At 33.6% G+C, this 15,397-nt stretch overlaps 1 protein-coding gene across 1 annotated transcript in view; it reads right to left on the bottom strand.

The window, feature by feature from the left end:
- The window catches only part of GPC5 (glypican 5), a 1,298,292-nt gene that overhangs the window by 1,250,181 nt on the left and 32,714 nt on the right, over window positions 1–15,397 (bottom strand). The window contains exon 2 of the mRNA XM_036250056.1: window positions 13,628–13,789. Coding sequence (XP_036105949.1) covers window positions 13,628–13,789 — 162 coding nt within the window. The remainder of the gene's footprint in view (window positions 1–13,627; window positions 13,790–15,397) is intronic.

The raw sequence follows: 15,397 nt of genomic DNA, 5'->3' as shown, positions 1-15,397 counted from the left end.
AAAAGATAAAGGATAACTGCATCTAAAAAAATATTCTTGAAAAATAGCATATAAACATTGACAAAACCTTGACTATAACAGTGATGATAAGATAAAGAAAGGATACTAGAAAAAAGAAAGTAGGAGGGAAGGAGAACATAAAAAAGGAAGAAAAGCAAGAACAGAGAGAAGCAAAATTAGGAATGAGAAAAGACACAAACACATTCCTAGGAAATTAAAATAATTAAAAGGGATTTCACATATTGGGGTTTACTTCCCAAAACTTTCCACCTCTCACACTTGACTGTGGTCTTAGGGGAGTGTTCTTGAGCTCTAGAGATCCCCACACTCCATCTCTAGGACAGGAATCACCTGACCTTTGTTCTTCAGCTAAAGTCACCATTTTTAGAATTTTTCTCCAACTTTCTTCACCAGCAATCCACATCAAATGTTTTCTCTATGAGATCTTATCTTAACCCCATCATAGTACACTGAAAGGTGCCAGTTTTCCACAAAAGATTTTTAGTTTCTTGAAAGCAGTCATAATTTTCAGTCCTATCCTTAGATGAAAAACAGGTAGTCCTCATTTTGCACTGTTCTCAGGTAACTAGACCAATGGAGCCCAGTAAAGCAAGAACCCAGTTCAGATATGCATGATTTTCAGCTAACAAAAAATTGTGCAAATCGAGGACTTCCAGAATACAGTGCAGTACCCGGAATTTGATATATACTAAATAAATATTGACAAAGGAGTGGATGAGTTCTCCATAGTAGCTTACCCACAGCATGGAGTTGAATAGAATTTTCAAAAGAAATGTATTAGAAACTAAGATAGAAATAAGAAAAATGAAGACATTGTAAATCAGCCCATGAGAGCATTCCCTTGCCAAATGCTGATCCTCTTTCTAATTACACTCCATAGTCAGTTATCTAGTCTTCTTAAATTTTTCTTCTAAATACACTTAGATATCTTATTCTTCTAATCTCTATCATTGCCAAAACTCACTCCTTTGTCTTTCTCTCCCTCAGACTATTAAATAGCCTAAATGAACATCCTACAGTCAGAAGAAATAACCTGGCACCATAAATCAACATATTTGACAAATGTATACCCCCCAAAAATCTCAGTTTTTAAAACTTTCCATGTATTTCAATTCTTAAAAACATGTGAAACAAAAAGTTATTTATATTTTCCCCTATTAAAAATAAAAGCAAGAAGGGAACTGAATATATTAAACACTAGGATCTCAAACAATATTCATAATTTAAATTTTATTAACTGAACTTGTGGGAAGAATCCTTTGATGAAGCTACTATTTTTTATTTGAAAAAAATTAGAGTTTGTATTTCAATGCACTGAAATTGAAAAGGTCTATAATTTGCAGCACTTACATTTGGTGAGATACTCAAAAGAATCACACAGATGACATAATAGGTTTTGCCTTATGAAAAAAAAATTAAAGAAAGATTCTCTAAATGAAGACAGAAAAGGCAGAACCTATGAATCGTTCAGCTGAAATATTTAGACACTGCAATACAAAAATATTAGAATGATATTTTGCTTATTGATGTCCAATTGCTCAGCACAATTTATTGCAAAGGATATCCTTCCTAAATTGAATGGCATTTGCACCTATCGGTTGGGCATAGTTGGGTAGGTCTATTTTGGGCTTCTCTAATCTGTGTATGCATTACCCTGCCAATATTGTAATCCACTCCACCACTCTTATAACATTGTTTCTGTAAATTAAGACCTGTAAATTCACATGTAGCTCCAGAAAAACAACCTGTTTGCTTAAAGGATTCTAAGAGCTAATCTCAAAAGAAACAGACTAGAGCCTTTAGGCATTTCAGCTCCAGGAGATGTGCTCACCTTCCACTGACAAAAACCAGACAAGAGCACTGTTTAACTAGCTCTGAGATCAGAGAGCACTGTCTTGATTCACACATGGCACCCTCAACCAGAGCTCACAACCCCCTTCATCCACCCAATTTCTTTTGTTCTGATTTCCCCTTCCCCTGCTCATAAAAACCCCTGCCCTCACTGAGATGTTAAGATTGTCTTTGTGAGGAGAGTCCCCCATGTTCTCAAGCTGCCAGCTCTTGAATAAACCAAATTTTCCTTCCATCAACTCCTATCTCTTGGTTATTGGCTTTTGAGCAGCAGGCAGCTGAGCCTGGGTTCAATATCAACATCACACTCTCAATTACTATACCGGTGTCTTTCCATATACATTTTAGATAAAAACTCGGCTAACTCTATATAAAACCTGCTAGGATTTTGATAGAAATTATGTTAACACCATAAAGTAATTTAGGTAAATATGTCATTTTTACTATGTTAAGTCTTTCAATTCATGAACATGGTATGTCTCTCCATTTATTTAAGTTCTTTGATTTCCTTCATCATTGTTTTTAGTTTATAGATCCTGTACATGTTTTGTTAGATTTACACCTAAGTATTTCACTTTCTTTTACTTTCCTTTTTGCTAGCTATTCTTCACATCCCTCATATCTCTTAAAATGTATGCGGTTGGTTAGTAAATTATACAATGATATACCTTTAAGCAGCCATGCTAATGGGCTTAATGTGAACTCTTTCATTTGTATGTGTTCTAATAAAATACGTAAAATTGTTTGTTACAAATATTTTTAAGATACATACATGGTTTTATGCTATATATCTCATTCTCTTTCCCCTGTCTTCATGTTTTTAAAGTCTATTCATGTCACTTTGTATGCATCCAGCTGATTATTCCTAATGATACAAACTATTCCATAATGCATTGTCTGCACATTTTCCTTACCTTTTCGTCAATTACAGACACCAGATTGTCTCAACTCCCAGCTATTACAACAAAAACTACAATTAACATGCTTGTTCATGTTCCTAAATGGATGGACTCTAAAAAAGTTTCCAATATAAATAACCAGGAAGAGGATCAGAAAGAGAGAAACACATTTTTTTACCAGGTGCTGTCGAATTGCTTCCCAGAATAGCTGCACCAGTGTAGACTATGAATTGTTAAATATAGTCTTAATGTGCATTCAAAATATACACTCTCATTAAAATAATAAATATAATAAATATATTTAGTAAGCATTGCCAAACATGTAATTTAATTTAAACCTAATTTGAAGGTTTGTAATAAAAACAAATTAAGCACTTGGCCTAGATTACCTAAAGTATTGCCCTGGGACTATAACTAAAAAGTAAGTTAAACCCAGATTTAAAAAAAAAGAAGATGAATGGAGCATTTATTACTCCTTCTTGAACCAATGCACACTTTGCCCCACCCTCTGACCCTTTTCACAAAACCTATTTTCCAGAGACTGTACGTGCCCACTGCTCTCCAGACTGTCTGTACTTATGTAAAGAGGAAAAACACTAAAAATGCCTTGCAGACAAACAATAACAATATTTCACATTTTCAGCAGGTAGGAAATGCAACTATCAGTTACATAAATTTATGGAAGAACAATGAGTAATATTTAGACAAAAAAAAATAAAATCTTAATGAATAGTGGGTTCCAAAGTAGTTCAACGAAAACTTAGATGAAATTTTTTACCATGTTCTACCAACCAGAAAACCTTTCACATTGCTCTGAAGGCTATGCATTTATTTATTTATTCCATGCTGTTGTGAAAGGACCAGCTTGAAGGTAGTGGTTTTATTAAATAACTTATAAATGCATAATCTAAAGGCTTGACTTTGTTAAGTTACCATCATAACGGCAAAAATCCCTAAATATGATAAAAATGAATCAGTGATTTCAAAAACTAAAAGTCTTGCCCTGGCCAGTTTGGCTCAGCGTTTGGAGCATCAGCCAGCAGACCAGAGAATCCCGGGTTTGGTTCCCGCTAAGAGCATGTACCTCGGTTGCAGTTTGTCCCCAGCCCCAGTTGGGGTTGTGTGGGTGACAACCACTCGATGTGTCTCTCTCACGTTGATGTTTCTCTGTCTCTCTTCTTCTCTCTTTCCCTCCTGCTCTATCTGAAGATAAATGCAAAAAAACAAAACAAAACAAAAAAAACACACACACACAAAATACTAACAGTCTTTCATATGTGAAGACATTCTCATTTGGAGAAGGACACTAACAAGATTCAGGCTTCCAGTAAGCCACTGAATAATTTCCCATCAACTCTGTCCCTTTGCATCATTCTGTTAGTCAAACTTCACATTTTTGTGTTCACGTTAGTTTCTACTACAGTGGGAGTCAAAACATAACCATCTAATCCCATTTAATGAAATTAGCAATTTCATTTGATTACCAATTGGGTAATAGAAAATCCTGCTTTAAAATGTACTAATCATTATTTTTCACCAAATAATTTTTCTCAATGGCTTAAGTGTGTTTGACCAGCACTTGCAACATGACTCTGGGCAACCCTATCGGGAGCAGTAGTAGTCCAAGGAAGCATCTGGGAGTTTGGACCCCAAGGCCGTTCTCCTGCCTGGCCACTACAGCACGTCTGATAATGTGACGATTGACTTATGCAATTTCCCATAATACACTTACAGAAACACCATCAGACAGTTTCTACCCTGGAATATTTTGCTGCCAATCAAATATTAGAAAAAATATATACACCATGAATAAGGGAGGAAGAAGAAAAGCTAACATACTGAGTGCTTACTATATATCAGTCCCCAAGCTAGTTACTTTTTTACCTCCATCATTCTCATTAATTGCAGCCTAGAAGAAGGTATTATTATTATCCCATTCTACAGGGAAGGAAAATGAGGCCCAGCTAGCAAATCTTGAGATGGGATTCAAACTCAGACTCTGACTCCAGGACTCTTGTTCATAAACTCTTAAATGTATTGCTTATCCAATCACAGCAGCAAAGGTTTTTCCACAACGAAGACCAGTGTTTATTCTATTATGGAGTATCTTCCATTTGTTTCTACTTACAGAAAAAAAAAGAATATGTTTTCTAAATTAACATTCAAGTCAAGTTTATACCCTGAGGAGATGTAGTCAAATGGTACAAGACAACAATATTCTTTAAGGTGCAAAAGTTCAATTATCTTTGTTTATATAAAAGTTAGCCCACAGGCAGAATTACCCTGGAACAAAAGAAGTGCAGCATAGCTATCCAACAATTACCCTTTATTTACTATTATGACTCTCTGGATCTTGAGATGCCATTTCAAGCCCTTTGCCTTCTGCATAAAAGCTATAGCATATATATCCCATTTATGGCTAGATATATTTTATGCTAAAAGCATGGAGATATGCATGGATAATTTCCCATCATGAACGGCTACACTGAGGAATGGCTATAAAATTAAAGTCTTCTATTTGTCTGAGGAAAGAGAGGTATCTCATTTCCCATTATATCTTACCACTTTACCAATTAAATATTATGGGCAATGGTTTAACATTTTCATCTTAATCTGCTCTTCCCCCAAGGCTATAAGGAATAAAAAGCTTAACTATTAGCAACTTTTCCACATTTTTAATAAACTGTATTTCTTAAATTACAATTCTATCATTTAAAAATTTTAAAGTTGACAATAATGCCGGTTACTGGAACTGCAAGTATTTCTAATTAAAGAGATGATATAATTTAAAAAAATTGAAATGTTAATAACTATTGATATTATTTATAAATAGAACTTAGTTCACTTTTGACTCATATAAACATAGCAAATGTGTTACTGGTGTTACACGAATTAGCACCAAGACTTCAAAATTGAGTCCCATGAGCCTTCAATCATGACAGAACCTTGTTTGCTACCTGGATTATTGACTAATATAGAATTTAATTTTATGCAACCACACTATATATTTTATAATTAGAATAAGCTTCAAATAAATTTCTCATACACAAACTCATGTACAAAAAATGAGTTGGAAATTTATCAAAAGGAGAATGAACAAATGTCACATATCTATAGAAAGAAATTTCATAAATGCATCTACATGGATGAATAAGAGACAGAGGGACAGAAAAACCTCAAAAGCATAGCTAGTTTCATCTTCCACATGCCCTGTCCTTTACACAAAGCATAGGTAGTTTTTAAGAACCATCCCTTTTGATCCCTTATGAAAATATAAGATTAAACTAATATAATTAAACTAATGTAAACCATATAACAAAATGAAAAAGAACCTGATGATTAGATTCAATAAACTAACAAGCAAAATAGAGACAGTCTAATAGATAGAGAGCAGACTGACAGCTATCAGGGGTGGGCCTGGAGAGGGGGATGGAGGGATTAAGCAAAAAAAGAAAAAGAACAACAACAAAAAATATGAGTGTCTGAGTGTATATATATCTGATGAAATGCCAACTCTTCTTCTAGTCAATAAATATCCAGTTCTCACACTGAAAAGATTGAACTGTAAATATGATTAATATAAAATCAAGAAAAATTATTTAGCCTACAATCAGCAAGTTACTGTGCTTTCTAAGCTACCATCAGTCAGAATGAAAACAACTAAAAGTTTACTTCTTAAAGTTTAAAAAAGAAATTTGGCAAAGTGAACCTGATGTTTGGTTTACATTTAATATTTTCCACTATGGATAATGCTTCATTCAAAGCAAGCTTTATTTCTAGCTGAAAAGTAATTTAAGCTCTTGCAACTTTTATCTAAAATATAGGGAAATTACCCATTTTCACAATTAATAGGAGCCTGCTGACAAAGATTCCAAAGAAACCATTTTTAACATTCCAGAGATAAAGAACGGTTGGATGAAGTTGCATTGATAGCTGCCAACCCTCTAAACCATGCCTAAAAGTGAAAGGGCAAAGAATTGTAATCACACTCAGAATGCCACTGACAGAAACACTAGAACGTGCCCTTTCTAGTTCATAAACTCGATAAACCTATGTTGGCATACTAGAAGTCTGAAGGAGCCAATAACAATAAAATAGATTTGAAGTTTGGATACTGTACAATCCAAGCATCTGACAGAGCTGGCTCTTAGTAGGTGTTTCACCGATATACTATCTGCATCAATAGAGAAATAAAGAAAAGAAAAAAGAATGAAGACAGGGAGGGAGGAAATCTGTCCTTTTATGTCAGAACCATCTTCCTGCTAAGTATCATTCATTCCTTCGATTATGCAGGTGGTTCATTTAATTACATCTACAGAGTATGGTCTCTAGGTGCTAGTGAGAAAGGAAAATAAATGAGTCTCAACACTGCCAGCCTAAGGCTACCATTTCCCTTACCATTGAACTTTTTGATCAGATAATGCTCAGTGTTAGAAAGAATATTATTCTTTTATCTTTCCACATAATGTTTTTCTGTGGAATACTTTTAAATATTATTCACCTCTGTGAACAAAATAATAATGTAGTCCATGCTTAATGTAACATTTATATAAATCTATTTACTCTCCTATATGTTAATATATTCAAATTTTACTATACCCTTGTGCCTTTGACATGTGTATAAATACCCATGCTCTAAACTAGTTTTATAGTAGCTGCAGACTATCTCTATACTTTACAGTAGCTAATATCTGTTAGGGTAAAGGAGGATAATCCATTAATTATCCTCATGCTTAATTTGCCTGTCTTTAAAAGATATTTAATTTTGAACATATTCCTATATTTCATTAAAAATAGGAATGTATTTTTTATTAAATTCCCAAATTTAACATTTCAACCCAAGAGGACAAGCCTGCCAATCTTTCAAGTATGTACAATCAGGAAATGAAGATTCAATTAGCCAAGAGAATTAAATCATTAATAAAAATGTTAAATCCTTCTTATGCTAAATATCATTTATCATTCTTCTATAATCATGTATATTTTTAATGCTATACAGAAAACTTGAAACTTCCAGAATAAAGACTTAGTATCTACCAAAAGTAGGCTTACAGTTGTCCGTATGGAAAACAATATAATAATTAATAAATAATAATACAAGAATAAACTCTGTTTTGCATACTCACAACTATAAACCTACTTTTGCGCTGCCCTGTATTTTAGAAATACTTGAGCTACTTGAAGATGAAAAAAACAGGGAAAGGTATATCTCAAAAAAAGAAAGAGATAACTTCTTAACCTTATCTTGCCAATGTTTAAAAAAAAAAAACACAAGCTTCCCATAGTGTTCTCCGAAATGTTCCTTCATTTCATTTCTGAACATGATGCTGAAAATTCTGTATAGTGCTCAATTTTAAAAACTAAACTATCGTCTTATTTGAATGGAGATTAAAAAACTGGCAAACTTGAAAGCTGGATAAGAGCTGCTTTTTTACAGTCGGTTACACAGTCTCTGTCCACTTCCATTATTTCTTCATGAGTCACACCATACTTCAGTGTAGAAGTAAAAAAAAAAAAAAAACATTTACAAAGAATATTTTCAAAATATTTTTAAAGCAGGCAATCCCAACTCACAGTAAAACAGATGAAGAGAAACAAATTCTTTCGCATGATCTCAGACTGTTCTGCTTTAATCATGAACAGTCAGCCCCTGGAAATGAAGAACAGTTGTCTGCACTGTGACAAAGGCAGTGTTCCTCCTTGCAAACAGCACCACTTATGAAGAGCAACAGACGCAGGGATACCAGCTTGTGCCTTTTATCTTATAGAACGCTGCTTGCGGCATGAATGACTACCTTAGGATATAGTAAAGTCCCACGTCATAATTATGGGCCCTTCCAAAAGAGATTTTTTCTTAATTTTTTTCTTTTATTGATTTTACAGAGAGAGGAAGTGAGAGGGAGAGAGAGAGAGAAGCATCGATGAGAGAGAACATCAGTTGCTGCTTCCTGCATGCCCCACACTGGGGATGGGCCCACAACCTGGGCATGTGCTCTGACCAGGAATCAAACCGGTGACCTCTTGGTGCATGGGTTGACGCTTAAGTACTGAGCCACACTGGCCAGGCAGATTTTTGTTTTATTGTTCTGTTTAAGAAAATATGACTGGAAGAAAAACAAAACAAAACAATAAATTTCTTAAAAGAAAAAGAAGAGTTGTCCAAGCAGGCTGATTCTAACCCCACTGGTATATACCATCCAGTGCTGAATCCCAGAGCTGAATGTAGACTGTACACAGGATAACCTTGTATCCTTGAGCGATGGCTGCCAGCACTGTTTCCTCTCTCCCCTGAAAAATCCCTTCAACTCACAAAGATATGGGGCCTACGAAATCCATAAACCCAAGTAATTATTCCCATCAGCAAAATCTACAGGATTGTTCAAAAACACGTTTCCATAGGCATCCAAAAGATCCAAGAGAGAAGAGACCATACTGTACCCAGTCCTAAGTCTTTCATAACCCAGAATACCACTAAAGTAGAAGTAGAAGACATGAGTGAAATATGTAAAAATCAAAAGATCAAAATGTAGCAAGTCTACTGACCATTTGCCAAGTGAATGGATTTCCCCATTAATTTTCTCTCAGATAGGGTCATGTTAATTCTGTTCAACTGTTGAGAAGCTTTACCTAGCCTAGGTTCTTCTTCTTTTTTTTTTTTTCCTTTATTGATTTTAGAGAGGGAGGAAGGGAGAGAAAGAATGAGATAGAAACATCGATTGGCTGCCTCCTGCATACCCCCCACTGGGGATCTGGCCCACAACGTGGGCATGTGCCCTGACCAGGAATCGAATTGGCGACACCTCTTGGTGCATGGGTCGATGCTCAACCACTGAGCCACACCGGCAGAACTAGCCTAGACTTCTAAAAATATTGTTTCTACAGATGAATCTCAGAGGGAAGGGGAGGGATGGAAAGAGATTAACCAAATAATTTATATGCATATATACATAACCCATGGACACATAATAGTGTGGTGAGGACTGCGGGTAGGGGAGTGGGGTGGAGGGGGTCGATGGCAGGAAAAAAAGAGGGCTATCTATAATACTTTCAACAATAAATTTTAAAAAGTTAAAAAAAATTTTCTCTCAGTCAGACTTGTTTCCCAATAAAATGTGTTTGGCTTCTTTCTTCTTAGAAAAATAAAGACTTTGACTTGTTTTCTGGTATGTTGATTGCACAGAAACTAGATGATGGGCATTTTACTAATTGACAAAGTAGCCCCAGCTCAGTTATTATACAGTAAATGTAATTTCTAAAATTGCTTTTGGCATATATATTTAAGCTTATTTTTATGCAAATAAGCCTAAAGCATTTATTCTGTTCATTATATTAAAAACAGATATTATTCTTATAAGAGAATTTGTTCCAGTAAAGTTAGGCTTTAGGCAAATTACTTCTAAATTTGTCTTGCCTTCTGATGATTCTTAAATAAAACTCAGCATTCCACCAAGGAAAAAAACAATATTTGATTATAACAAATCAGATCTAAGAAAGCCCCTACCATTTTCATTTTTATGATTAATATTTAAATACCAAAATTCAGCCTATTGAATCCAGCACAGACAATTTATTAAACAGAAAAAATTAAATTTCCATAAAATTACCTGACACTCTGGTAGATGGAGGCAATCCTATATATTTCTGGTACTTAGGTAGTTATCACCAAACTTATAGCAATATCAACAACATTTTTCAGCAGCCTAAACCTATTTTAAAAGTCTAAGTATACAGTTCAGGGATTGTGCTTTTCCCAATCTTTTAAACTCAATTTGCTCTATCTTAATTTATCCAAAAATATGTGAAAAGTTCGTTACAGTATCTTTCAAAACAGAAGAAATGCTCAACTAATATTCAATGGATTCTTATGTGTTAGTAAATGCTGGCACTTTCTTGCACATGTACAGTTAACACTGTGATCCAAAAAATTAGGTTTGGCTTGTCGTGATTCTTCAGTCATATATTCTCACTTGGAGGGATTTAGGTTTCATATTAAAAGAGAAGAAATCGTAATGAAGCTTCCCTGTTGAAAAATCTTTAAAGACTCTCTCAAACCCAAGTTGATGATTTTTTAATTCTTTAAAATTTGTTTTTCAATATAGTTGACATACAGTATTATATTAGTTTCCGTTGTACAACACAGTGATTAGATATTTAATACCTTATGAAGTGATCACTCGCTAAGTCTAGTACTCATCATACACTGTACATAATTATTACAACATTATTGACTCTATTCCCTATGCTTTACTTACATCCCATGATTATTTTTTATAACAGGCACTTTTTGTACTTCTTGATCCCTTTCACCTTTTTCACACATCACCAAACGCCCCTACCATCTGGTGACCATCAATTTGTTCTCTGTATCTATGAGTTTATTTGTTTTTTCATTATTTGTCTTTCTCTGTCTGACTTATTTCACTTAGCATAATACTCTCTAGGTACATCTATATTGTCATAAAAAGTAAGATTTCATTCTATTTTAGGGCTAATATTCATCTTCTTTATCCAATCATCTACTGATGGGCATTTAGATTGCTTCCATATCTTGGCTATTGTAAATAATGCTGCAATAAACACATGGGTGCCTATACCTTTCCAAATTAGTGTTTAGGATTTCTTTGGATAACTATCCAAAAGTGGACTTGCTGAATCATATGGTAGTTCTATTTTTAATTTTTGGAGGAACCTCCATACTATTTTCCATAGTGTTCACACCAATTTACAAACCCACCAACAGTGCATGGGGGTTCCCTTTTCTCCACATCCTCACCAATATCTGAAAATCAATTAACATGAGTTTTATACACATATACAAAATGATCAAATAATCATCTCATTGGATGCAGAAAAAACATATGAAAAAATCCATTTATGATAAAAACTCTCAACAAACATACCTCAACATAATAAAGGCCACATATGACAAACCTACAACATCATACTCAATGGTAAAAAGCTAAGTTTTTTCATTAAGATTGGGAAGAAGACAAGGATGTCCACTTCCACCACTTTTATTCAGCAAAGTATTAGAAGCCCTACCCACAACAATCAGACAACAAAAAGAAATAAAAGACATCCAAATTGAAAAGGAAGTAGTATAACTGTCATTATTTGCAGAGGTCATGATGCTATACATAGAGAACCCTAAAGATTCCAACAAAAAAATATTAGAATTGATAAATGAATTCAGAAAAGTAGTAAGATAAAAAGATTAATACTCAAATCAGCTTCATTTTTATATACCAATAACAAAATATTAGAAAGAGAAATTAGGAAAACAATCCCATTTACAATTGCATCAAAAAGAATAAAATACCGAGGAATAAGTTTAACCAATGAGATAAAAGACCAGTTCTTGGAAAACTATAAGACAATTAAGAAAGAAATAAAGACACAAATAAATGGAAGATTATACCATGCTCATGGACGGGAAGAATTAACATCATTAAAATGTCCATACTGCTCAAAACAATCTAGATTCAATGCAATCCTTATCAAAATACCAAAGGCATTTTTTCACAGAATTAAATTAAGCTGATGTTTTAAGTCTTCTTCCACGTGAGTCCAGCTCACCTTTTCAAGCATATGATCCACAATTCCTATTTACATCTCCTTGCTCTGGTTAGACTGGTCTATTTATCTCTAAAATGTATTTTCCATATTATACATGCTATCATGTTCATGAGAAAAAAAATCATTACATAGCTGTCTGTTTGTGTCTAGTTCAGCCAGTTCAAATCATAAATATTTGCCTAAAAAGCATATCAATAAGTTTTCCTCCAACAACTGCACATGATTAAATCCCATAACAGAAATAAGGTTGTTTTTCTACATATCTAAAGAACCACTAAATTAATAACACCTTAAAATCTAACATTTCACAGTTTCTACAAAAAAAAAAAAATCAATTCATCATGAATTACATTTTAATTCAAATTTCATCATGATTTATTTATTCATTTAATCTAATATATAGTATAGTTTTAAAAATTAATCAGCTTTGTGATTTAATCCTGTTGATAAACAAAGCACAAATTTAGATTTATATCAATATACTTATTGAAAAGGAATAGTAACAGACATTATATTTTGCATTGAACAAAAACAATAAATTTATTTGAAAAGCAGTGTGATATAAATATTTTTTCCTAATCATATACAGAATAGCTAATGCTTTATAAGAGGAAAAATAAATTAAGCTATTTTATTATAGTAATAAGGAATTTTATAGAGGAGATGACTAAAATAAGAAAAATATCATCTATTTTGCAATGTGCCTTGTAATTTCATAACCCATTAATTTTATATATAAACATATTGTGTGAATTAAGGTTGAGTTCTGATCTTAGCAGAACTTTAAACATCTAATTAATAGTTCCTATTTTACTATTTATCAAACTTGTTTGCACACTGATACACCATATTGCTGTTCACATGAGGTTGCAGGGGGAAATATTAGACAAATGTTTCTTGAGATCATATTTTAAAAAACAAATCTGTAATTACACACTTTAAATAATGATATTTTATATTATAAAATATTTTAATAATTATATCCATTCGCATTGAAGTAAATCCATGGCTCAGAATATTAAGGGACCTGGAAGAACCCTTAAGGGCATATATTTCCAAGGACCATTTCATTAATAAAACAGTTTCCCTAGTTCAACTCAATACATGTATGTCCCCAAATGGCCTGAGAAACAATTTCTGAAGGTTCAATAAAGCCAAAACCTCATTTTATACCAAAAGAATATAGAAAGACAAAGAAGGAAACCCAGCTGAGTTTACCACTTTAAGATAACAGGCAAATTATAACAGGTCTTGTCCCTAGTTTCTTGAGATAAAGTTACCTTGAAAAGCAGCTGCATTTCGAGATATTAGAAACTTTAACGTAGAGCTGGATGCTTGAAGCACCTGCTGTATATCTTGACGAGCTGCAATTTGATATCTCTCCTCCATCTTCCTAGTGCAACATGTCGGTTTTTCGGATATGCAAACCTGAAGATCAGGTCCTGGAACACATATAATATTTTTCAGCATAAATTACCTGTTCATTGAACAAACATTATGTATTACGTGTCAGGCATTAATTATCAAGCACTGCACATAAAGGGTTTGTGTTTTATGTGAGGAACTGATTTACTAGAACACTTGCTATTAAAAAACATATCTATTGTTTATTAACCCAAACATGAAACAAAATATTCTCAACCATTAACTCTTTGCTCAAATATTGTACTAACATTTTGATCAAATATCATGTCCACTCAATTAACTAATTACTATTAATTAACAAGTAGACTATATAAAACAAATTAACTATTTTGTAAGTACATAGCTAAATCAAAAAATTTTATTTTTGCTTATTTTATTCAGACAAAATTATTTGCACTAAATATAAAGTAATACATGACTAAAACAATTGTTTCTCCTGAGGAAATAAACCAAATTTATACATCAAATAAAGGTAAAAAATCTTCACCTGATTTCTCATTTTCAACATCACGGAATAAGTGATTAACAGCAAACATGCTATGAGGCAGGATCAGGACCCCCAACATAGGCTCAAACCTACCATCCAATACTCTTCTCATTACCAGCCTGCTAGAGACAACTCTTAGGACTCTGTGGTGAGCTCAGAATGCAATATATTGATGATGTATTATAGAATTGTACACTCAAAACTTATATAATTTTATTAACCAGTCACCCTGATAAATTTGAATTAAAAAAACACTTTTTAGTTTTATAAGCATATTCAGAAAACTTCAGTGAAGATGCATATTAATGAAAATGTGCAGTTATTATCCATATGTAATGGTTAAAAATGTTTGCTAATGTGGTTAGCACCTCTCATCCTACATAGGGCCCCAGAGCAAGCACCTTCATACATAGCAGACATGTTAGAGAATGAAAGAAAAGGTAAGGAGCGTGCAGTGGCACCTAAAAAGGATAACCTGAGAGCATCATGGGGAGGTCCCAGGGCATCCCAAAGCTATCCAGGTTTTATGTAAAGTTCAGAATTATATTTATAAGGCCAAATATAATACAGTTCTTCCCTTATTTTAGGGTAGGAAGAAGAGTTGTGGCCCTTGATCTCTAGGGAGTTTCACAATTCTCACATTAACTCTGCATTGACTAATTTTAGATCAGCAAATATAAAATATGTATGTGTACACTCACACACACACACACACACACACACACACACACACACCGATACACAAATGCATACACATAACATCCACCTTTCAAACTCTTCTTACTTTTTCACAGAGTCAGCCTCAGAACTCACATTTCCAAAAGCTAGTTCTAGGTAAGATGAAGACATTAAAATCACTCTACGATACAGGAACCACTACTACCACATTTTACACGTGAGGAACGGAGACATAGAAAAGCTCTGAAAACTGCCCAGTGCCACACACCTATGTACAACAAAATGAGGAAGCTTGTGTTTGGAGTGATTCCCAAACTATCTTCCTCAGTAGCACTCTACTGAGAGAAAAGCAATAGTCTTAAATCTAGAAATGGTTCATCATATAGACCTAACTGACCATTTTCAATTCCTGTTTTGAAGGAAGTTATCCATTTGGTAAGTTGCTAGAAAATAAAATTTA

The sequence above is a fragment of the Molossus molossus genome, unplaced genomic scaffold (assembly GCF_014108415.1).
Source record: "Molossus molossus isolate mMolMol1 unplaced genomic scaffold, mMolMol1.p scaffold_m16_p_9, whole genome shotgun sequence".
NCBI lineage: Eukaryota > Metazoa > Chordata > Mammalia > Chiroptera > Molossidae > Molossus > Molossus molossus.
Note: the sequence above shows the minus strand (reverse complement) of the source record. Positions and strands in the feature narration are given on the sequence as shown.